Genomic DNA, 24,836 nt, shown 5'->3' on the forward strand with positions numbered 1-24,836 from the left:
TTTTTCTCAATTCGCTACAAATTTTATTTGTGCTAAATCCAACTGAATGGTGACTGTATTCGGGCTGTTTATTAAGAGCTACTGAAAGGGTTTCATTTAGGTGGTATTTCACCGTGAGACAGTTAACGGGTGTGTGTTCATCTGGGTGTGCATTCATCTTTGAAGAGTTTATTTGCCTAATGGGGAACAGGAGCAACCACATAGACATGTTATTTTATTACCAACGTCACCAATGTCAACACAGTCTCTTACTGTAGAAAGAAAGGGCAGCCACCTGGCAATGCTAAAAAGGCCACAGGGAAGGCAGCGAAGAAATGGTTTCCTGCAGCTGCCTGACCCGCAGCAGAGAAGACACAATTAAGACTGGGGACCTACCGGAAGCGGGAGACAAGACAAGCAAAAGAAGGCTGCACAGTGGGCCAGTGTTGTCAGAATTAAAAAACCAAACAAACAAACAAAAATAGGTGAGGCTGGGGGGAGGGGTGTACGGAGGGAGGGCAGGTTATTTTATGCAGGTTTGGGGGAGCCCAAAACGCTGTAGGTAGTGCTGCCCCCTGGAGGATATAAGCAAAAGCGCCCCGTATTTGTGGATGGAAATGTAACTGCAGAAAACAGAAATAGTTCAAGCAGCAAGTGACAATCTTCCAGGGGTAAAACTACCCAGGCCCTTCACTCGGGTGGAGGCAGAAAAGTCAGAGGAGGACGCTGAGTTTTCTAGCTTGGAAGAAGACTAAGCAAACAGACATGAATCAATGTGCATTTTCCTACGGTTTCCAAATGAAGACTTGCAGCAGTGGAGAGTAAGTCAAGGTGGTTATGGGAGTTGAGGAGGAAAAGAACGATTTCAGAGTGAATGGGATGGCCCACAACTGCCGTGATACCTAACAAGAAAGGAACCAACCCGTCTCTGGATTTGGTGACAGAAATTATGTTGCTAGAATGAGAGACAGACAGGTGACAGATTCCGAGCAGAACCTAGCTCCTAGAAGTTTACAATAAGGGGACAGCAGAGGGCAAGGGGTGGCCACAAGCACATGGCATCAGTGACCACTCAGAAGATTTGAGATTTGTGCCAGAAGGAGCAACTTCTATAACCTGGGAGAAGGACCATGAAGGAGGGAGACACTCGTGATGCCAGAGAAGTTGGAATCTGACATTATCTTTTAACAGGGAAGGAATAAATATGGGTTGATTTAAGATAACAGAGCCAGCCATCGTGGTCCATGCCTATAACACCAATACTCTGGAGGCTGAGGCAAGAGGAATACAAATTCTATGCCAACCTGGGGTACACAGCAGGTTCTAGGCCAATATGAGGCACAAAGCAAGACCCCATTTCCCACTCACTCCAAAAGAGGATAACAGAAAGGAGAGTCTGTTAGTTGAAAGGAAATGGAGCTGGTGGTTTTCTGAAGTAAGAAACAAAATTATTTACAAGATGCGGAGAAACGGATTCTAAAGAATACTGCCAGGAGAAACACAGAAGTAAGAAACAGAGAAACGGCTGGCTGGTTGCTGCCGACAAGAGGGTATTACATTGACAGAGGGTTGGTGGTCCCTTAAATAGGAACTTAGAAAGGTTGGTGTGATAAGCAAGGGGAGGATCCGAGTGTTTATCAGTGGTATCTAGTCTGGATAAGGGAGGGGCTCTAGGAGGAATTGTGGGAAAACATAGAAGAACCGAGGAAGGTAAGAAGGTCTTTATAGTAGAAACCAGTACAACATGACTGAGGGGAACAGACGAGAAGGTACGATATTCTGACAAAATGTTGGCTAAATGCGGGTTAAGGAAAGTGATGAATCCTAGAAAAAGAAAGTTTGTGGCTGGTGACAAGATCAACCCTGGTTACACAAACAGAAAAGCATCCACAGCTTATTAAGGCACTGGCACGCTTTTTGTAGAAAGGTGTTTTGTCTGTGCTTCTAGAACAGAACCACAGCTGTGCAGAAAGCCATGGTTTTTATCATTCACATGTTCATCACTTCTATGGCTCGGAAGGCAAGCTTTGAGACACTGAATGCCTAGTGGGAAAAAGCTTGCTGAGTATATCTATAGGTACACAGTGGCAACTCACATACTTCATTAATTATTGTTCAGTAGAAAAGAACATACTGCTAAGTTTAACAAGCCTCTACTTCCTGCTATTAACTATAGTTCACGTGGGACTGATACAGAGGAAAAAAAATATCACACTTTGTGGCAAAGAGAATAGCGGGGGAAAATAAGTATTTTAAGTCAGTTGATTCCTCATGAAGAACAATAACTTAAAATTACTCATTTTGTTAGTCTCAAGATAATAACACAAAAGAGTCAATTAAATTCCATAGGCACAGTAGGTAGAGATCATTTTAATTGACTTTTATTATTGTAGCCTGGGGTATCTTCAAAAGATTATCATTTACTCTGTACAACCATACAGAATGTATCGCTGTAGTGATCTGTAAAGCAGAAGTAATGTGACTATTTGTTGCTGGCTCCCTGGGTGGTCAACCCATTCAATGAGATGACTCTTCCATTAAAAAAAAAAAAAAAAAATCTTACAGATACCTGAAAAACTGGTAGAGAAATTAACATTTTGAGAGCCCTCTCCAAGCCTGGAAACTGGGGCAAGTAGTTTTGTGTTACGTAATGACATCATTTGAAAAGGTTTTAATGGCTATTGTCACCATTAGAGGGCTGTGTCCAGTTGAGATAATCTTAACTAGGAACAGCAAGATGGCTCAATGGGTAAAGAGCTTGCTAACAAGCCTGACGACTTAAGTTCAGGCCCCAGGACCCACATGGTAGAAGAAAAGAATGACTCCCTCAAATTGACTTTTGACCTACACTCATACACACACACACACACACACACACATACACAGAGGCATGCATTCATCCAAAGACATACGCTCAAATAAATATAACAAGGAAAGAATCACAATCTTTTATTAAAAACTAAGAAAGTAGAATGGTTTAGAAAACTCATCTTGGTAACTAGCTTTCTCAACTTGCTGATTTCCACTCAACTACTTGACAAAAAAAGAAATGGGGTTGGACTGCCAAATTATTACTGTTCTCTAGTTGAAGACTGGCATCTTAGAGCCCGTGTTAGACACCGTCTTTATGACTATGGGGAACTTTTTCAGTTGCTAAAGTGATTATAGCATGGAACCCCACCCCAGAGACCTTTTAAGTTGGACATTCAGATTTTGTCACAAGAATTCTGGGTGTGGACTAACTAGCTTTCATTCATAGGACAGAAAGAAATTCCACAGGAAGGGAACTGAGAGGCAAACATGCCTGCAGTTTGCCGGCATCCACGGGAATCTTTATTACTGTATCCCCTCCTAATCAGACCTGCTCCTTCCTGGCTATCCAAGTTCTCTCCAAGAACAAAGGGAGCTTAGAAGTTGTCATGGTTCTCATTGGCTCCTCAAATCTGCCTCGGTGATATTGCAGTCCTGCAGGTCACACAGCTAATCCCCATAAGTTCTTATCTCTGGAAAGAGAAAAACTGCTGATAAAGACGACGGTTGGCTTGACAAATTACTCTCACTCACAATTTTGAGCTCTCATAGGCAGCTACCAAGAAAACCGAGCAATCTTTTACCACCTCACCTCTCTCTAACATTTCCAACTGCAAAATACAGAAGTAAAACAAAAGGAATAAATCAATTGTCCATTTCTGGTTAGGTGTTCAGTCTGCAGTGGGAAATCAGCAAATAGCAAGCCAGTCAGCTCACAGTGTCTGGCTCCAAAGTAAACTGTTTTGCATCAAAAAGTATGTATTCAGTACATTAGATGGTTCTTTTCATTCCGTGACTTATATAGATTAGCCTAAATGTCACATGTCACTTAGCAAAGACACCCTGTTCTTTAAAAAAAAAAAAAAAAAAAAAAAAAAAAAAACATAAACAGCAGGTTCTCTTTGGAAGATAAAATACGAAAAGAAAGCTTTTAAGCCACCTGCCACAGTCAGAATCACCAAAGGTCTCTAACATCTCGAAATACTACTGATGAACAAAGGGCCTGACTCTTCGAGTCATGCTCTTAGACTTGCCTCTACTCTAATGAGATGTCACATCAACAACATGGATGTTTCTGTCCGGAGCTGGTTCCACCACAGCCTCACATCCCTGGGCTGGCTGCAGCCTCCAGTACCAAATGCATCTCATTTCAGAACACAGTTCCTCTTCCCTGCAATTCTTGCTACTGCAGGGCAATGAGAGAGCCTTTTCCACCTTTTTATTTTTTAGTTTCCTCTTGAGAACCAAAGCCCCTTCCATCCTTTCTCTTCCCTGGACTCAGGATGTAGGGTGATGGCATGTGAGCAGATAGAAGTTTCAGGAAAGATGTGCAGAGGGAGCCCAGAGCAGTCAGCCAGAACTCCATTTTCATTATGCCACTCAGGACTTGAACAAGATTAGAATCTGGGTTCACGTCCCAAACTCAGATTCTGTCTTTGCATTCTCAATGACACTTGCCGATTCCAACCCTATTGAGACTCAGCTCCTCGTTTTTGAGATGGAAATAACAGACTCCAACACAAAGGTTGTTATTGAAGATCAAACGCACAGCACAGCGTCTGGCTTCTGGTAAACAGCCAGCGTGAGCATGCACAGTACTGTCGCGTGGTCATAGATGCCTACTCCATAGGAGCGATGATTGCAGCAGTGCTGTTATTTGGGGATGTCTGACTATAATTTTACACCTTAAATTTATTACACCATTTATTTCACAGTTTTAGTTTCCTGAAAAAGAACGGTTTATCAACATTCGGTATTTTTAGAATTGTCACTCTTGACAGTTTTTTTTTTCTCCTCTCACACCATGGAACACTGAGACACTTCCATGACTTTATTCTTTGTGCTATCCTTTTATCCTTTTATCCTTTTTTTTTTTTGTTTGTTTGTTTGTTTTTGGCATTACTTGATTTTTGCATGTTCTTGGCTTACTTTTTTGATCATGTCTACTGTTTCAAATCCAGGGTCCTCATAGAAGATCTTCAGAAAGCTGTGGAAAATGAAAACAGCTTCCAAACCCAGAGGAGCAGAAGATCCTTGTCTGAATACAACTATGAGGTTTATCACTCCTTGGAAGACGTATGTAATCATGTAATCAAAGGACCTTTAAAAAAATTTTTTTAAGTTCGCCTTTGTCATTTTGGTATAAAAGTTAGAGAGAATTGTGAAAACAGAGACTTGGGCTGTAGGAATAACATACAGAATGGTTTAGGCCCCTGGTTCACACATCTCTTCATTGATCTTTTCACTGTTAAGTTAGAATTATCAGAGAGATGGCTCAGAGAGATGGCTCAGCGGAAAGAGTACTTGCTGTTCTCGCAGAGGACTCTGGGTTGTTTGGGTCCCAGCACCTACATGATGGCTCACAAATGTCTGTAATTCTAGTTCCAAGGAGTCTGATGCCCTCTCCTGGCCACCCCAAAAAAGTGGGGAATAAGGACGGTTTCCAGCACGGAGTGTACATATGCACCTGCAGGCCAAGCACACGTGAACATGAAAATAAATGATTTCATGAAAAGAGGTGACAAAATTGCTTGACTCTTACGTACTCGACCCAAATTAACCCCACAAAAGACATGAGAAATACATGAACAATGAGGTAACTGGTGTTAAAATCAGGGCTATAAAGACCTTAACTAAAAAGCCATGGAAAGAGCAAAACTAGCCAAAGTTTGAAGGCTTTGGTTGAGGGGTCCAGGAGACTGGCATACCAGTCTTACACCCTTGCCAAGTTCAGACCCTCCCCCCACCCCACCCCAACAGCCAGCCTGCATCAGAGGCACCGCTAGACCCTGCACTACCACCTCATTCAGTGTATCCCAGCGACCCCTGGCACACAGATATGACTGTTCACAGGTCACACTGTAACTGTGGTTGGCTGATACTTTTGGTACTAAAAAGCTGCATGTTCCATGAGGGCCAAGTATTTGCTGTGTTCACGCCTATCTCCCCAGTGCAGGCAAGTAAAGTCCTCCAAGTAGACAAGGTGTTGGCAGAACATATAAATTCATATGTATTTTGTCCATGTTTTCTCTAAATTGAACAAAGGAATTCCAGACACAAAATTTAGGAGGTTCTACTATGTTATTAAGAGTGTGTTTTTGTTTGGTTGGGGATAAATCTCCTTTCAAAATTCATTTTGCATATTTTCATGTCTCAGCATACTTTTTTTTAAGAAGCTTGGAATTAAAAGCAAAAAAAAGAAAAATGTTTCAGAAAAACTGGCACATGAAAGCATATTAACACTGCCTAGAAAAAGGTCAAATTCCAAAATTAGATGCAGCTAGAAATGCACATGTGTATGTAAACACACATAATAGTTCCTGCTTGTTAGCTTATATACAGATAAAAGAAAATGTGAGTGCTTTCTAAGACGTCTTCATACCTTCCTTCAGCACATACCTCCTCATGCCGTGGAACAGTGGAACACTTCCACGTGGCTGACTTCTTTATTGCTGGCAGGGCTTTTAAGTCAGAAATGTCACCTATCTTTCTCAGAGTTATTTATCCATCTCAAATATGCCTTCTCCCGATGGTAGACAAGTGTGTGTGTGAATGGATTGATGCAAGTGTGCACTCCTCTAGAGGAATTACGAAGAGTGTGCCTTCCAGTGGCTCAACAGGAAAAAAAACAAAAACAAAAACAAAAAAAAAAACTCAAATTTGGATGATACTGCCTTTTCTCCGGTAGCTTTTGCTCAGTTCCAAATTACAACATATTAAATATATATATATATTTCAGTGGCTCTGAAGTTATTTGGAGCATTTATCAGAAGCTGTCATGTGTTTTGTTATTGTCATTGTTTGTTTTTTGGGTTTTGTGTGTGTGTGTGTGTGCTGTTTTGTTTTCCTCTTTAATACCTGTGGGGAAATAGAAATAAATTCGGGTTTTTCAAAAAGAAGCCAGAGCACATTAGTCAGTTTTTCTGACACCCCCACAACGATGATCCCAGTGATATGATAGGGAAAGGCAGCTTCTAAAGAGCTAACAACAAAAATCCCTAGACTACTGGTTGCCAGTAGAGACAAATAAAATGTCATTTTAAGTATCCTAAAGAGAAGTAAAAGTGGATGGCTTGTGGGGTTTTCCTTCCTGTTTTTATTCCCTGTGTGTTCTTTGAATTCACAGCCAAAGCTGTCTTTTGTCATCTTGTGCACTCAAAGAGTTCTTGTACCCTGCGGGGCTCTGACGCAAGTCTTGCTTGTCTGCCTCAGATTCAAAGTTGGATGCGCCATCTGAACCAAACTCAGCCAGGCCTCGTCCGGGTGTTCTCTATTGGAAGATCGTACGAAAAAAGACCTCTCCTTATCTTACAGGTGAAAAGAATGGAAATGTTAACACAAAATGTGTATCTCCTTCTCTCTGACTTGTGGGAGGAAATTATCTTTCACAGAGTCTCGTATTTACCATCATCTTGCTAACTTGAGAAATTGCCTTGGGTTTTTTGAGCCGTGTTTAATTGCAGCCTTGGAATATTCCAGAAGACTCTCAGTTCCTGATGAACCAATCGAGACCTGATGAATGTGAAGAAGCTGGTCTTTGCTTCCCTCCTTTAGTCACACATTCTGACCCTCCAGTTCTCCACGTGTCAGCTAAGCTTCTAAAGGCGGTTGCCTGGATCGCTGTCGCCCTCCTCGCCTCCCACTCAGACTTGGCTGATGTTTTCCCCAGGTCTCCTTTAAAAGTGCTGTTCAGGGTTAGTGCTGACCCCTAGGTTATTGCCCTCTCCACTGCCTGGCATTCCTTCAGGTCAGTCACTGGCTTCTCTCACCATGTCCTCTCCGGAGCTTCCAGCCATCCTCACTCTACTCTCAGCTCTCCTTTCACTCTACAAGCTCCATCCAAATGGTCACACATGCCCCATATTAAAGTCATCCCAGATCTTTCTATCTGGTTTGTGGAGCTTTAAACGCATGCAGAACACATTTACCTCATGACAGCTCCTGAGATTTGTCATGGCACCGCTATGCTCCCACCTTGGAAAGGTGTCTCCCTAAATTTCACCTCTGTGTTCTAATTCCTCACTTTCAGTTCACCACCAGATATTGACAGTTCCTTGAGAGCTCTGTCCCTCTTCACTGTCTTCACTGCTGCTGCCTGAATCTGCCTTGGAATCTGGTCTGCCTGGACTATTTCAGTAATGACATCAATGCTGAACCTCTGCTTCTGTCCCCATACTAGCCACACTCACCCTCTAGCTCATCTTCCATACCTCTGTCACTGTGAATTCATCCTCTGTCTCATTCTCCACACCGCTGTCAGTGTGAACTCACCCTCTAGCCCATCCTCCACACAGCTGTCAATGTGAACTCACCCTCTAGCCCATCCTCCACACCGCTGTCAGTGTGAAGTTTCTAAAACAACCACATATATCTGGGGGGAGGGGGAAGGGATGGAGGAAGAGGAAAGAAGGGGAGAGAGGGGAAGGAGATCATAGAATACGAGGCGCAGCTTTCTCCCTTCTACACAGTACCTGAGGATGCCATTACTGCCCTGCCTCTATTCTGCTTCATCTGCTGTTCCTTCCTTAGATACAGTTTCCTCAGATTCTTACAGCTCTACCCGTCTTCATGTAACCTGTTTTTCAGGCACTTCCAGTCTTGGTTAAATATTCAAGCATCCTTTTATTCCCCAAGAGAACTGGAGAAAACATGCCATGTCCCCACAGTAGCTTCTGTATATTCAAGTCATGAAGCTGGATTGATTGTTCTCACAGCTGCCCTTCTCACCAGCACGGACATCTCTTGTCTGTTCATCTCTGAATCTCCAGAGCTGAGCCCAATGTTTGACCCTGAGAGGCGCTTCCTGACACTTTAGTCGAGTGAATTAATGAGCGAATGGAAGCGAGATCCCTTACAAATATACTGCCAAGTGCTGCCTACTAATGCCGGGGTTGGAAATCAGGTTTAAAGTAATATTGACGTAGTCAGGGGCGTTTGCAATTGGCCCCTTGATTCCACAGATAATGTTTTATATTTCTGTTTTGTGATGTTTGACTGTAATTTGCCTATGAAGTATAACACTCTAAGAAATACCTTTTAGAACATTCTACTTCTTTGGGGTAGGCAAGTAGAGAGGAAAGAAGAAAAGTGGGGGGAGGAAAATTAGACTTTTACTTAACAGTCATTGTGATATTAAAACAGAACAACTGTATCACTTAGGGATGGCCCTTTGCCTTGTGTGTTTTTTAGGTCTTTGATTGTGCTGAGCAGTAAATTTATTGTTTCTGCCTAAGCAAGTCTGGGCTTCCAAAGAAGATAGGAAATCTCTTTATCCTTTTAATGTGTTACCTAATAAACAAAACCATACTGACAAGTTATGCCAAATCCTTATTAAATTATGCTGGTCAGAGATCTAAACATAAAAGCCTGGGTTGGTAACTGTGAATACTCTTGTTTTCAGCTGGGCAGAAAATCACAAGCCTACAAAAAGGCAGTCTGGATAGACTGTGGCATTCACGCGAGAGAATGGATCGGCCCTGCCTTTTGTCAGTGGTTTGTTAGAGAAGTAAGTTAAACCCTTTCCAGAATGTCGGCTCCAGCCGGTCAGGAGTTACCTGTGTTTTTAATTCTGTTCAAGGAACAAAGTGGAAATGTGAAAACAGCAATACCCGATCAAAGGACAATAATGCCTTGATTCTCCGGGCCGCTTTCATATTTATGAAGCCCTCCAAGGCCTCTGACCTCCAAAGGTAGAATCGCCTGTCCCAGTTAAAATGAAGCTGGGGTGGGAAGGCGCTGCGGTGTGATTCAGTTGATAAGTGCTTGCACCTTGCAGGAATCAGACTCTGCTTCGGGCCCCCAAAGCCACACGAAAGCATGGCGCTGCATATCTATAATCCCAGCACTTGGGAGACTGAAGCAGGAGGATCAAAAGTACAAGGTCAACCTCACCTGTGTAGAGTGCTCAAGGCCAGTTGGTGTCACCTGATACTATAGCTCAAAAAGCACAGACAAAAACAGCTCGGTTCAGAGCTTTTATAACTTTGAGGCAAATTTTTTTGCCACAGCGGCAAATGAATAGTAAAAGTCCAAAAATGTAATTGGTGGTAATCTAGAGCAACTTTCCTATTACATTAACCTCAGAAAGTTCTCAATCACTCCACTTCTATTTCAAAGTAAGCTCATCTATACTATAACAGCAAACAGGTGAGCAAATGGCCTATCGCTCCCTCCTGCCATAAACCTGTAGTTTGGAGCCAAGAGATCTCCAGCATCTGTGACTGAACGTGCTCTATATCCATTTCCTTTTTTTTTTAAAAAAAAACTTTTATTTTGATTTTTAGATTTATTGTTTTAATTATTTGTATGTGGGGGGAGGGGTATTCACATGTGAGTGCTGGCACCTGCAGAGGCCAGAGATTTTGATTCCTCCTGGAGCTGGAGTTACAGGGGATTGTGAGCCACCTGACATGAGAACATCAGTGCTGAGAACAGAACTCGGGTCCACTGGAAGAGTACTGTGTGCTCTTAACCCCTGAGCCATCTCTTGAGCACTATCCATTTCCTTTTTAAGGTGACTCTGAGAGCTGCTGAGTCATAAGATTTCTCATAGCCAAAGGCTTTGTTTTGAATCCTGATCCCACTAAGCTCCCTTACTGAAAGAACCAGCATTTCAAGAGTGTAGTGACTTTCATTGTGTGGGGCTTTCTTAAATCTTGATTTATATTGATTTATAGAGGTTTTTATTTTTTTGGGAGAATCTTAGGAGAAAGCCAATCACTAATGGTAACAAAAGTGAAGGAGCCTAAAGAAATGACTGTTTGCTAGTCCTGTACTTAGAGAAAGCCATTAAGGATACAAAGGCTACTCAAATGTACTTCAGTCATATTTCACTGTTTTATGTGGAAATTCTGTAACTTTGAAGGCTCTCGTAGGCATTAAAGAATATATTTCATATTTCACACGTGTCAAAATGCACTAAATTTGCAACGTATTTCTCTCTACCATAACCAAACTTGCAAAAGTGTCCTTAATTTTATAAATATCACAAAACAAGTAGTGCTAACTTTTTCTCTTCAAATTACTAAACAATCTACATCCCTTTAAATGCCATTCGACCTTACTGAAAACAAATGCAAACATGAATAAGAAATTGTTAGCTGTATTAATATATAAAATACTTGGTGTTTACTTTAACAATAGAATATTTGATGTTTCACATTTGGGAAAAGGAAGGGAAAAGAAAATATGGTTAAGTATGGAACATTTATTGTTTATAGAATATGGGCCAGCGTATTATGTGAGGAACTTTAAAAAATAATGTATCTCCCAAATGTCCAAACTACAGTTGCGTCTCAATCCTAAAAATGAACCCCCTCTCAGGAACACCTTCTTCCCTCCCTCTGTGGCTACCATCAACAGTCGTTCTGCACCAGCTCCTAGGGTAGAGACTCTGTCCTGTCTCCTCCCTCATGCTCAGCATGCCGAATGGCCCATAGTACTTAAAAGGTAAATAGTTATTAATGAATGGGAAGGGCAAGAAGCCACTGGCAATGATGTGGAAAGGTTTGGGCAGTGGTTTATCCAACACCTCAGAGAAGAAGAAAGATACCATGTAGATTTCATGCAGAACAAACTTGTATATGCCTGTATGCCCTGTAACCTGGGTTCAGCCTCCACAGAAAAAGACAGTGTGGCCATTGTCACCAGAGGTTAGTTGATTTTGGAGCAAATTACTTATGTGTGTGTGTGTGTGTGTGTGTGTGTGTGTGTGTAATTATATGTGTAATATATATGTAAATATATGTAATATATATGATATATATATATATATATATATCACTCAGCTGTTAGAGATTAGTATAAGCACTTGCCTGACATGTATATTGTCCTGGGTTCAATCCATAGCACTGTAAAGCCAAATAAGAAATTCAAAAAAGGAACAATAAGTATCAGTGGAGATCAGGATCCATCTACACAAAGATAAGTGGGAAAACGCTTCTCCTTCCTTCCTCCTGCGCAAGGCTAACCTCACTGAAGCCATTGCTGTGTCTCCACAGCCCTCCCCTCTCTTTCACTGTCTCTGCTTACTGCTTCCATCTGCTCCCCCACCCCCACCCCGCTCATCACTTAACATTTCTTCACTTGACAGAATCAGAAGCAGACAGGAGGGGTTCTGGAAGTCACCCACCCAGGGTCTTTGCAGGAGAAATGGATCCACAAAGGCTTGACAGCCATAGGGTAGAAATGACTGCAGCAAGCCGATATTCACATGACATGCTCACTTAAAGCAAAATATTTCTGACTGTTTTTTAATCTCCCATTCCCAACGATACTGCTTTGGGGACAGGAGATATAGAGCTGTCAAAGATTTAAATAGGTGGAAGCTACCAAGCATTACTACATCATCTCTTTTGCATTAATCCTGTCCTTTGGTAATCCTTAGTGACAGGCAAGGCAATGAATGCCTGTAATCCCAGCACTCAGGACGCAGACATAGGTGAGTTGAGAGAGTTCAAGGCCAGACTCTGCTACAGGAGACCCTGCTTTAAAAAAAAAAAAAATAGTGAGTCATCTGACTCTAGGCAATGGCTCTCCATAGATCCACTTTTGCCCAATCTCAGGACTGGTTCTCAAGCTCTCTATTTTCCTAATTTCTGTGTCCCTTCCAGAGACATCTGGAAACCGCTGCCCACCAGGAGCCCAGGAGACTCTAGTCTATATATCTAACCCTCTCTGTGCTTACACGTGTATAGTTCCTGCTGCATTTGTCTTGCTGTCTTGGGAGAATGATGACAGTGATATCTTCTCAGAAAGACATTCAGGATACTAATAAGTCCCCTTTTCTTATCTTTTACCCCAATCTGTCAGTAATTCCAAAAGTCTTGATTGTAAAATAATGTAAAGGTTATTTTTTTTCTATTACCCATTCTAGCTCCCAAATAATTGACACAGAGACCTATTACATTTATTAATAAGTTTTAAAGCACTAAGCTGGGCAGATAGACATCTATTCTAACCCATCTATGCTGGACTGGCTACTTTCCAGCCATTTAACCTGTCAATATAGTCTCGCCGTGGCTGCACCTATCCCGTGTTTGTCCTCTTGTGACCTCCTCCTCTCTATGCCTTCTCCTCCTCCTCTTCCTCCTTCTTCTCATCCTTCTACTCTTCCTCTTCTTCTCTGACTTTGGTCCCTACCTGAGACCCCCTGATTGGGAATGAAAGTTGCATCCTCTGTCCTCTCTCACCCAGCTATAGGCTGATCGGCTTCTTTATTACCCAGTCAGGGATGATGGAGAACAATTTTTACACAACATTAATACAGGTGATTCTTCACAGAAAATGACAATGCCCACTTGGGGACTACAACCAGCTCTTGGGGCACAGAAATCAGCATCTGAATACACAGTGCACCAGACCATCCCCCAGCACTTGCTTCTTGCTATTGCTGTCTCACTTTCTTGGATGCATTTTCCTGAAAATCAGTAGCTTAAAACAATAGTCATTGATTTCTCAGTTGCTGTGGGTCAGCAATCTAGGTGAGCTAAGCTGGCTGCCTCTGCTCTTAGGAACCACCACAGAGCTGCAGTCACGAGTTCACGTGGGGATACAGCCATGAAGGAATGTGCGTTAAGAGAAAATATGCGCTTCTAAGTTCATTCATAGCTATTGAGGGAGGCCCATAGATTCCTCATTGGCTGTCAACTCCAAGTATCTGTTCCTTGCCACCTGAGTCTCCCCACATTAAGGTAGCTTGGAACATAGACCTGGCTTCTCTCAAAGCAAATGAGGGAGAAGGGGAGGAAAAGAAGGCCCAAAATAGAGATGAGTCACTTTGAAATCAAATCTCAAAAGTGACGTCCCATCACCTTGCCAAAATCTGTCAAGTACAAGGGGAAGACACAAGGTCAAAGCCATGCCCAAGAGAAAGGTTACACACAAGGTCTGAGTCCCAAGAGAGAGGCATCACCAAGGCTCACGGTTGAGACTGCCCCCCCCCCACGCCTTAGCGGGATCATTGCAGCAGCCACCTCTGCCGCATCTGCATCCTTACTCAAATGTGAACTACGAGAAAAGTGAAATCAACCCTCTCCTCTGATACAGCAGAAGATTATAAGGCATTTTAGGTGGACATGAGTTACACAACCCTGGCAGTAACTCATTTACCGTCTCTGAAGCTTACTAATATGTGGATGATAATGCTATGTAACAAGCAGGGCCGCTAGGAGGGTTGAATAATGTAATGCAAACAAAAACAACAACAACAAAAACTAGAATGTTAGACAACTAAAAAGCATTTTGTGAAGTCAACTCACTGTGACCGTTAATATCAACAATTTAGTATTTTAAATAACCCAAAATAACATAGAACCATTAAAAAGAAAAAAGCAAGAATGTAAAGGAACTCAGTGCTATAAACAAAATGCTATAAAATCACACAATAGCAGTAGAACACACATGCTTTCCAAATGCCCGTGGACTATGTACTAAGAAATATCTAAGTCAAAAAAAAAAAAAAATCTACTGTGACAAATGGAAAGTGATTAATCTCATCAGAGTGTCTCATCTAACCATAATGAAACCAGTCTAGAAGCTGATCATAGACAACAGGAAGATTTCTAAAAATTGAAAAATTAAGTACAGTTCTAAGTAGTCCATGGATTAGAGAACAAATTTCAAGAGAAAACTTTAAAGAATACATTGGACAGGGTGCAAATGAAAATGGAACATCTCAAAATGTGTGGAGTACGGCTAAATCAATACTAAAAGGAAAACATAAAGTACTGAATTCAGACATATTAAAGAAGAAAAGCCTCTAAAAACAGGCTATTCCTGCAAAGACCTACATACAGTGAGAAAAATGGGGATAATAAATAAACATCAAAGCAAGCAGCAGAAAGCTAGTAAAAATCACAGTGTAACTGAACACAAAATTATTAGAAAAAAATCAATAAAACAAGGAAAAATGACAAGAATCTTAATGTGACGGTTAATCTCAACTGTCAACTTGACGAAATCTAGAATTACCTGGGAGGCGGGCATCTGGGCATTTTCCTTCACAGGGAGGAACATCTTGATTAGGTTGCTTGAGGATGGCACCCTTCCTGAGGCTGGAATCTCAGACTACAGCTAAGGAGAAAGCGACCTGAGGACCAGCATGCATCTCCCTCTGCTTCCTGACCACGGTTGCTCTGTGACCAGCTGCCTCGAGCTCCTAAAGCCACGCCTTCCTCCACCATTGTTCCCTGGAACTGTGACCTCCCCCCCCCATGAATTCTTTATTCTTTAAGTTGCTTTTGTCAGAGTAGTTAATCAGAGCAACAAAGACGTAACTAAGATATCTAGCAAGACGGAGGAAGAGACCAAGACAAATTACAACTAGGAATGAAATGGGCCATCCAATAGACACACAGACATCAAAAGGAGAATGAAAAACTATAATGTCATACACATAAACTTGATGATGTAGAGAAATGGACGAATTAATTCTAGAACACAAACTGCTACAACACACCTGTTATAAATGGGGTGATTTTGACTGTAGTCGTCTCTTAGTTTACCTCAGGACTACAGCTCAGATTTCAGTGGTCCTGGGAGTTAGTGTAGGACCAGGGTTCTGACTCCAGCAGTGTGAGTCCACTGTGGGATGTGCACTCAGAGTTCTGACTCCAGTGGCCTCTGAGTCCACTGAAGGACTAGGATTTTCACTCCAAATGCTTGCCCTGGTGATCACTGTGTGAGTGACCTGCCCATGATCCTGCTGCCACCTAGCCAAGAGCAGAACACCTTCGCAAACTCACCCAGGAATCAAGAACGAGCTTCTCCCATCTCCTCCGCTAAACTTCATGGAGACAGCCCTCTGAGCAGACACAGAAAAATGAAACAACCCAATAGAGTTGGAAGAAGGTGAAGCTAAAACTGGATGAGAGGTTTATTCCAACAAGTACGTAAAACATGACAAAGAAACACAAAGCATACAACACGTAACCCATTCTCTTAATCTCTAGAATGAAATACAAAACCACAGAGATTGCTGAAATGTATAATAAATCAGAATCGTACTTTTTAAAAGAATTAATGGTCATGTAAATGATTCAAACAGATGCAAGAACTAAGGAAATCTGTCTGGGTCTCAACATGATAGTCTCCAACTGAATAAAACAATTAGTAAGTTTGAGGAAAAAAGTTCAAAATTGGAAGAAAATGAAATTGTAACATCAAAGATAGAATCAGGTGGAAATAATGGCAATGAAAAAATGGTCAACCAAATCATATCAGAAACCATCAACAATAGACAAGATCATGCAAAAGGATAAATGTCACGGGTAAAGGACAAATTAGAGACATTAACATACATAGACATATAATGGGGGAAAGTTAATAAACATAAGCAATATTTCCAAAAAGTTTAGGATATGTTAAAGAGGTCAGACTTGATCCACGGTATAGAGGAAGGAGCTGTGGTAAAGTCAAAAGGAATTCACAAGCTATTCAGTGAAATCAGATCAAACATTCCCAAACCTGGAGACAGAAGTAGGCATCTAGACATAAGAAGCACTGAAACTTCAGATAGACTTTACCAGAGAACTTTTCTATGACATACAATAGTCAGGATGTTAAGGACACAATACTGAAAGTGATACGGAAAAAAAGCCAACTCACATACAAAGGCATATGTGTCAGAATTACCTCAAGCCATTCATACAAATTCTAGATGACAGAAAAGCATGGAGCAATATATTTTGGGCTCTGACAACTGTGAGCCAAGGATGTGATACTCAGCAGAGTAGACTTTCAAACTGACTAAGAGATACATTTCAAAACAAATACAAATTAAGAAGACATGCAACAACCAAGCAACACTGCAGAAAATTCATTTAGGAATATTATACAAGAAGAAAGTTTCTTCTACAAGAACACATGACAGCATATGCTCCATGAAAAGAACAGATGAAAAAAAATGCCAATAATTCAGCAAATCAGAACATCACTTCACAAATCCTTAGGAAATAGAAAACCTCTTTCAAATGTAAATGTAAACCATCAAATGTAGTGTAAATGACCTCAACTCACTGCTTAAAAAAAAAAGTCACTCAAACTAGCCAACTGGATTAAAAAGTAAGAACCAACTATCTGCTGTCTCCAAGAAACACATTTAGCTAACAAAGACACACAGAGCCTTACCATCAAAAGGTACAGATCAAACTACCAATCAAACAGAAGCTGCTAAACAAGCAGGCGTGGTTATTCTTATACCTGAAAAAGTCAAAATAAATCTAGTCAAAAGAGATAAAGCCACTATGTATTAATAAAAGGAACAATCCATCCAAAAGAAGTAACAATTGTAAACATTTATTCACCAAATTTTGAAATCCCATTTTCATGAAACAAACACTAAGAGGCAAAAAAGCCACAGAGGTCCTAGCACAATAAAAGGAGTTCGCTACTCCACTCTCATGTTTAGACAGCTCTTTCAAAGTAAAGCCAAGACGTTTCCAAGATAAATTATACCATAGATCAATTGGACTTTTCCTATATATACATACTTGTGTGGATGTGTGTGTGTGTGTGAAGTCTCATCCAGCAGAGAGAATGCATATCCTTCACAGTGGCTCAAGAAACCTTCTCCAAAATTGATGGCACCAATCTTTAACAAAAACAAAAATATATATAAAATCGCTTGTATCCTATTAAATCACATCAGAATAAAGGTCAATAGCAAGAAAACTTACAGAAGCTACTTGGAAACTAAACAGTATAGTTTTGAATGAATAGTGGGTCACTGAAAAAATCAGAGAGGAAATTTAAATTTTCTAGACTCAGACTGAAGAAATAGCTCAGTGATCCAATGCCCTCTCCTGACTTCTGTGGACACCAGACATACTTATGGTACACAGACATAGATGTAGGTAAAACACTCATCTACATTAAATTAAAGAAATAAACACTTAAAAATAAGAATGTGCAAAAGCTGTTTTTTTTTAAATCCTAGAATCAAATGAAAATAAGAATGCAACCTACCTCTATGTTACCTCTGAAACATAGCCAAGACAGCACCAAAAGGAAAATGTATAGCTATGAGCACTCATTAAAGGGGAAAAAAGCTAGAGAGGATTCTGGTGACACTGGCCTGCGTCATTCCCAAACTCCGGGTTTGTCCATGGGCACACATCCAGTGCCAGCCTTATCTGCTAGGTCTGCCAGACCCTAGCCTGCCTGTGCCCTCTCCATTCCCCAGACTATTTGCAGATCCAGTGCATAGACCCAGTTGGGTGAGTCCAGCCTGCAGTGTCTCCAAACTTCAAGCTTGCTCCTGGACACACACACTCTCTGTGCTGGTCAGCCTGCCACGTCTATCCAGCCTTACCCACCAGGGCCATGCCCAACACTTGCAGATTTAGCCAGAAGTGGCACAAAAAAAATAGTCTACAGACTCAGTACAAGTACAATGTCTTCTGCACAGAACTAGAAAAAAAAAATCAAGAATTCATATGGATCCATGAAAAGCCAAATCAATCCCAAAGAGAAAGAATATGGCTGGAGGTATCACAATAACTGACCTTAAACTATACTGCAGAGCAATAGTGACAAAGATGTCTTGGTACTGACATAAAAACAAATAGATAGACCAATGAAACAGAACAAAGTATCTGTAAAGATTCTGGCCAAGGTGTGGTCATATAACTTTTGAAAAGGTATCTAAAACATGCAGTAGTGTTAAAAAAATTTTTTTTCAACAAATGGTGCTAGCAAGACCTGATATTGACCTACAAAAGACTGAAATTGGATCCCTATTTTTCTCCTATACAAAAATAAACTCAGAGTGGATCAGTGCCTTGATTTAAAACCTGAAATGGTGACACTGCTAGAAGAAACATCAGGAATAAGCTTCAAGATATAGATTTAGGTAGATTTAGGCAAGAACTTTATGAACAGAACTCTAACCGCACAGGAATTAGCCCCAAGTATAAACAGATGGGATAACATGCAATCAAAGAGCTTTTGCACAGCAGAAGAGACTATGATCAGAGCAGACACACAGTCCACAGAGCAACAGAATGTCCTCACCACTATACTTTAGGCGGGGGACTAATGACCAGAATTTAGAATGAACCGCAGCAATTAAAAATCAAAACGCCCAGTCAACAAGTGAGCTACTGAAATGAACAAATAATTTGGGAAAGAAGAAACACAAATGGACAATGAATATTTCTGAAAGTACTGTACACCCCTAGTTATCAGGGAAATTCAAATTCCAATTACTTCACGATATCACCTCTTCCCTTTCAAAACAGCCATCATCAAGAAGTCCAACAACAAATGCCAGTAAGGACGCGGGGAAAGGGGAGTTCGTATTCCCTGTTGGCAGGAGTGCTGGTTCAGACGTTGCTGAAATCAGTGTGGAGGTTCATCAATTAAAATAGAACCACCATATGGCCCAGCTGTATTTACCCAAAGGACTTCATATCCTACCACAGAGATGCTTTCATATCCGTGTTCATTGCTACTTAATTCACAACAGCTAAGAAATGGAACCAACTTATGTGCCCATCAACACATGAATGGATAAGAAAATACGGTCCATATATACAATGAAATTTTATTCAGCTATGAAGAAATATTTAATAAGCAGGAAAATACATGGATCTGGAAAGGAAGGTATATTAAAGAGGGTGACTTTAACTCACAAGACAAAAACCACATGTTCTCTCTTATATGTGAATTCTAGCTTAGAGGGAGAGACAGAGAGGTAGAGACAAAGAATAAATGTAGTTAAAACCCAAAAGATTAGACAGACCAAGATAGTGTAAAAATAAGTAAATAAGTAAGGGCGGGAGTAGGCAAACTAGCACATGAGACACGAAAGAAGAGAAAAGACCAGAGTGGGATTACACAGGGAGACTGAGGGACGGAGAGTAGCAGGGGGTAAAGGGGATGAGGGTGGAGAAGAATCTACTAGAACACATTTTGTTCAAAACTGCCATAATATTATCTGATACCTTATGTGCTAATATAATTTCTTTAATTTATAAATTAACATACAGAGGAGCTAGAGAAATGGATCAGTACTTAAGAGCACTGGCTGCTCTTCCAGAGGACCTGGGCTAAATTCCCAGAATCCACATGGTAGCTCACAGCGATCTGCGGCTCTGTGGGTACAGTGTACCCACAGAAATCAGGAATATGTACTCCTGACTTTTCAATTCACTATAATAAGCAATGTTTGGAGAGTTCTACCAAATGCTTAAAGAGAGATTAACTGCAGCTCAGTACTGTCCCCTTCATAAAATGGAAGAAAAGAAATACTTCCAATTCACCTTATGAAGTCTGTCACCAAAACCAGATAAAGATAATACAATAAGAAAGCCACAGTGTCTTTCATCTTCCAGGAATCTGAGAAATAACAAACACAAAAGGAGAGAGGCGAGGTGCCCACTGTATGTTCTTGGGAAACATGAAAATACTGATCTAGTCACATGCTTGCAAATCTACATGAAGAGTGATGTTGTTACTGGCAAGGGCATAGGTACTGTTCCAAAAGGAATGTCCTATAAAGATTGTACCATGGAAGAAACCTAAACTGTCACTCAGCATCCTGCTGGCATCGTAAACAAGCAAGTTAAAAGCAAGATTCTTACCAAGAGAATGAATGTGTGTATTGAGCATGTTAAGCTCTGTAATAGCAGAGATGGCTTTCTAAAATGGCTGAAAGAAAACTATCACATAAATAGATGATAGATAGATAGATAGATAGATAGATAGATAGATAGATAGATAGATAGACAGATACATAGATAGAGCCAAAGAGGATGTCACTGACAGGAGTTCAACTGACAGGCCACCTTTCTCTGCCCACAAAGCTTTTTGAGAACAGAAGGGAAGCTGAGCTGGGGGAGCCTGCTCCCTAGAAATTTATGAAAAAGAAAAGTCCTAAGTTACTGTCCAACTCTACTCATAAATATAGACCAAACATTTTTAAAATATTATCAAGCAGTATTTAGAAACCTATGAAAAGAATTACCCACCGTGACTGAGTGAAATTTATTTCAGGTATGCAAGTCTGTTTCCATATTCAAATGTTAATCAATACAATTCACCATAGTAACAGCTGAGGAAGAAAAAAAATCACATTATTTTATCAACTGGTGCAGTAAAAGGACTTGACAAAATTCAATGTATTTTCATGATAAAAACTTGCAGAGAAAGGGAGGGACTTTCTCAGCAACAACAACAACAAAAACTTCTGCCAGACAGTATACTCAACAGTAAACAACCAAATGCCTTCTTCATAAAATCAGGAACAAGCTAAGAACGTCCACTTTCATCTCTTTCTAATTAACATAGTGTTGGAAGTTCCAGCAGGTGCACTCAGGCAAGGAAAACAAAAGGCATGAAAATTGAAAAATAAAATAAAATTATTTTTGTCTGCAAATGATGTGATTTTCTACACAGAAAATGCCAAGGAACCTACAGAAATATTTTGTAGAACTAACAAGTGTATAATTTCAAGTTTGTACAAGATAAAAAACAAAATTGCTTTTATTACCATACAGTAGCAAATGGTACATCAACAATGAGAATTTTGCATATAATATGAACAACAGTCACTGAAAAGAGAGGAGTTAGATATTCATCTAACATAGTATGTGCACCTATATACTGAAGACAAGAGAATACTGACAAAAAAAGAAAAAGAAAAAGAAATCTAAGCAAGTAAGGAGATTTGTCTCCCTCATTGACTAGAAAACTCAAAACACAAAAAAATGTCAGTTCTTCCCAAGTTAGTATCAAGTTGAACACAATTCATATTAAAATCACAGCAGGATCTTTTTATAGGTAAGATTATTCTAAAATCTCTAAGCAAAGATGTTATAGGAAAATAAGAAATGAAGATGGAAAATTCATTCTGCCAACTTCAAGTGACATCATATACCTATAACAGTCGAGAATATAGTGTTTAAGGGATTGACATGGATAAATCAGATAGAATAAAGAATCCAGAAACCTACCCAACAGTATTTATTATTCTGCCATAAAAGAGAATGAAAGCATGTCCCTTGTAGGCAAAGGGATAGATGTATACATCATTATTCTATTTATTACATTTCTTGTTGCTATGACAAAAAAAAAGGCCATTTAAGTGGATGAGAATTTATTTTGTTTCTAGGTTTAAGATGGTACAGCCAGTTGTGGCCAAAAAAGGCTGGCAGAGTTAATGGTAGCAGAAGCAGACAGCCGGAACTCCTCACATTTGGAAACACTGGGAAGCAGAGAGAAAAATAGGTTACCCTACCTTTTTATTCAGTGCAGAATCTGGAGCCTGTGAAACAGGGCCACCTGTATTCAGGCCAGGTCTTTCTTCCTTTTACAAACCTCTCTGGAAACACCCTCACACACACTCTCCCAGAAATACACCTTGTAGGTGATTGCATATCTAGCCAAGTTAACAGTGAAGATTAGCCATCACAAGCTGTTGTGTGGCAAGACTTCTCCTAGGAAAATGCTACACACACACACACACACACACACACCTACTCAAACCATATAGGGAATAAGAGATCAAAGTATGGATATCACCAAAATCTAACTTGGTGAACTAATGAGGTCTATTGGGGCTACTTACTTACAGGAGCAGAAACGACTTTAAGACACCTGCGTCACCAAGGCCCATCCCAACATGGGTGACATCCCACAAAAGCTAGAAACATGGAACATACTGCATAGCCTACAGGTCACCCAAAAGAATGGAAAATGTCCTCTTTCCCTCTTCCAGAAACCAGCTGATTTGGTCCTCTTGGCAGCTTGCACCTGTGGCAGGGTTCACACAGAGGGCATATTTGCACCCCTCACTAGCAGACAGTTCTGGTTTTGTTTTTTGTTTATTTGTTTGTTGGTTGGTTGGGGTTTTTTGTTGTTGTTGTTGTTTTTGTTTTTTGTTTTGTTTGAAGCTTGGCTTCTCTGAGAGTGACTCTCAGCAGTCTTTATTTTGCACTCTTTGGAGGGAAGCCTAGTAAATCTGATCAGCTTCAGGGACTTCCTGAAGCTATTTTGAGTTCTTTACCTCCTGTCTTAAGGGATTTTCTTGCAGGATGGAATGCTCCAATTTTGGAGAAAACTTCTATACAAAAGTCCACCCTTTCTTCTACTCTTACATTCTATTGCTCCCCTCTTTCACAATCATCCCTGAGCCCTGGGAAGGTGAGATGTGCACACATGGCTAAGAATTAGGTCATTGTGCCATAGCAACGGTCACATGTTCTCAGGAGCTTCACCAGTGGTTACGAGTTGAGGCTGACTGCAGTGGAGATCTACGTGCATAAACACAAATGTTGAGAAGGTTAGTTATATGGTTGTGCCACATCCATCTAGTAAAGAAATCGCTTCCCCTTTGCATCCTATGACTGCCCCAGCCATAGGTTTTTGTCCTGGCTTAAAGTACCAGATGTGAACTCCCTCTTTTGCAGTGGACTGTAAATCCCATTGGAAAGCTGTTGGTCTTACTCATCATAGCTGAACCACTATTGCACAATTGAGCATACCCTCCCTAGCATGTTGGTATTTCTGCACACAAGGCCCATAGCCAAGCAGCAATGTTGGTGAAAGTTCTCCACTAGCAGTCTGCATGGCCGGGTGGGAGTTTTCAGTTCATTCCCAGCTTAATTTATCCATATTCTTCTGCACTAACATCTTAACATCTAGTTCCGGCATCTAATCAACTTTAATAGCAATAGACTTTATGGTTTTTCAGGCCTTGGGGGCTTCCCTGGCCAACAGTTCATAGCCTACCCCTGGCACTGGGGTTGCCATTCAATAGCTTCGTCGCCTCAAAAAGTGTTACTTTCCACCCAAGTAGGGTACCTTTTGAATTTAAGCTCTTTAGCTATGTTTAACAGCCCATTTTTCCTTTTGATTAACCCAACCCCGGTTGGGTTGTACGGTAGTTGGAAGAACCATCGCACCTATTTGTTCGCAGCCCAGCTCTGTACATCGGTGTTAGTAAAGTGACAAATTCTCCATGAACACCTCTACATGATACTTACTTGACTGAAACTCCTAGCGCTGGCTTTACCTGTTGCTCCCTTGCATAGAAATGCTTGTAAGAGGCTTGTGGCAGTATCCACACAGGTGAGAATATGTTTGCATCCCTCACTGATAGACACAGGCCCTGTGAAGTCTATCTACCAATCTCTCATGGGACAGCTTCATTTATGTACATATCCTGTCAGGGCATCTATTTTTTAAGGCTTTAATTGTTGATAATACTCACATATGTAAACAACATACAAAATATCAGAATGTTTCACAGGAACGCCCTCAGCCTTAGACATTTTCCAACCTCTGTTGGTTTCCTATGGCCGAATTTTATATGGATCCAGTGGGCATCTTCCAAGTGTACCTAAGGAGAAATGGCCCATACTTTGGTAAGGGCATCTGCTTCCTGATTCCAGGGGGACTTAATGGGCTACAAGACACCACATGGAAAACAACCAAGGGTTCAGATTCCTGTTAAACTTTTATTTGCCTGATTTAATTGTCATCTCAGAGGCTTACTGCCTCTGTGTGCTAACTTAGGCCACGTCCTGGAAGCTTCTAGCCTCCATACAATCTAATCTAGGCCTAGACTGTTTTCAGCCCCTGAGACTTACTACTGAATAAGCTCACCCTTTCTTGTTCTTTCTGATCTCTAACTGGCTGGTTTAACCCAACTGTTCTGCCTCAAACTGCTCTCTAAGCTGACTGATTCAATCTGGCTTCTCTCAGCTTCTGACATTTTGCTCTACTTAGTCTTAAACTAATTCTAGCAATCTGTTCTTCTGGCTCCTTCTCATGCTCTGGCTTGTTCTGTCTTCACCTAGGTCTAGCCTGTCTTTTCAACCTCTGTG

General features: G+C 40.9%; 1 protein-coding gene across 4 annotated transcripts in view; it reads left to right on the plus strand.

Annotated features, from left to right (window-relative positions):
- The window catches only part of Cpa6 (carboxypeptidase A6), a 286,143-nt gene that overhangs the window by 184,268 nt on the left and 77,039 nt on the right, over positions 1-24,836 (plus strand). For 2 of the 4 annotated variants that reach the window (XM_021644441.2, XM_060385868.1), the window contains exons 4-6: positions 4,971-5,085; positions 7,222-7,323; positions 9,410-9,514. In XM_021644441.2, the coding sequence (XP_021500116.1) occupies positions 4,971-5,085; positions 7,222-7,323; positions 9,410-9,514 (322 nt within the window). The remainder of the gene's footprint in view (positions 1-4,970; positions 5,086-7,221; positions 7,324-9,409; positions 9,515-24,836) is intronic. The other 2 variants (XM_060385866.1, XM_060385867.1) reach the window with 2 other exon arrangements.

This window comes from Meriones unguiculatus, chromosome 6, assembly GCF_030254825.1.
Source record: "Meriones unguiculatus strain TT.TT164.6M chromosome 6, Bangor_MerUng_6.1, whole genome shotgun sequence".
Taxonomy (NCBI): domain Eukaryota; kingdom Metazoa; phylum Chordata; class Mammalia; order Rodentia; family Muridae; genus Meriones; species Meriones unguiculatus.